This window comes from Eimeria mitis, genomic scaffold, assembly GCF_000499745.2.
Source record: "Eimeria mitis Houghton genomic scaffold, Emh_scaff6465, whole genome shotgun sequence".
NCBI lineage: Eukaryota > Apicomplexa > Conoidasida > Eucoccidiorida > Eimeriidae > Eimeria > Eimeria mitis.
Genome location: NW_013574626.1, coordinates 1 through 1,042, shown reverse-complemented (window position 1 = coordinate 1,042; position 1,042 = coordinate 1). Strand labels below are relative to the sequence as shown.

The following is a 1,042-nucleotide window of genomic DNA, read 5'->3' as shown; positions in this document are numbered from 1 at the left end:
GCAACTGCTGCTACTGTTGCTGCTGCTGCTTCTGCTGCTGCTGCTGCTGCTGTTTCTTCTGCTGTCTTTGCTTCTCCTGCTGCAGGTCCATCAGCAGCAACCCCTCTGTCTTCCTCCTCTCTCTCGCTGTGCTGCTGCTGCTGCTGCTGTTGCTGCTGCTGCTGCTGCTGCTGCGATGCTTCTCTAAGCCACCGACCATCTGCAGCAGCAGCAGCAGCAGCAGCAGCAGCAGCAGGAGCATTACTATTCTCCTGAAGCCAATTGGAGCTCTCTTGCTTCAGGGTCTCCGCCAGATCACGAAACCTGCTGCTGCTGCTGCTGCTGCTGCTGCTGCTGTTGCTGCTGCTGCTGCTGCTGCTGCTGCAGAAAGAATAAGGGGGCAGCAGCGAGGGTAGAAACATCTGCTGGGAGAGAGAAGAAGGAAGAGCTATTTCATCTGCTGTTTGCTGCAGCACCTTGAGGTGTACAGACACCCCAGAAAGGCTGTGGGGCTGCTGCTGCTGCTGCTGCTGCTGCTGCTGCTGCTGCATTGCTGCTGCCATACGAACCAGCAGAGCCGCTTTTGTTAGATAGTGATGCTGAATACAAACAACAATATACATATATACATATATATATATATATATATTTTTTTAATGCTTTTTGTTTATTTATATTTTATTTGTTTGCGTATTTATACTCTTTTATATTTGTATTTGTATTTATATTTATATTTATATTTATATTTATATTTATATTTATATTTATATTTATATTTATATTTATATTCTGTATTTATATTTATATTTATATTTATATTTATATTTATATTTATATTTATATTTATATTTATATTTATATTTTTATATTTATATTTATATTTATATTTATATTTATATTTATATTTATATTTATATTTATATTTATATTTTTTATATTTATATTTATATTTTTTATATTTATATTTATATTTATATTTATATTTATATTTATATTTTTTATATTTATATTTATATTTATATTTATATTTATATTTATATTTATATTTATATTTATATTTATA

General features: G+C 33.4%; 1 protein-coding gene across 1 annotated transcript in view; it reads right to left on the bottom strand.

Moving 5' to 3' along the window:
• Window positions 1-530, bottom strand: part of EMH_0087600 (uncharacterized protein) — a gene marked incomplete at both ends in the record, with an annotated part of 669 nt that extends 139 nt beyond the window's left edge. The window contains one exon of the mRNA XM_013501170.1: window positions 3-530. Coding sequence (XP_013356624.1) covers window positions 3-530 — 528 coding nt within the window. The remainder of the gene's footprint in view (window positions 1-2) is intronic.
• Window positions 531-1,042: the final 512 nt, after the last annotated feature.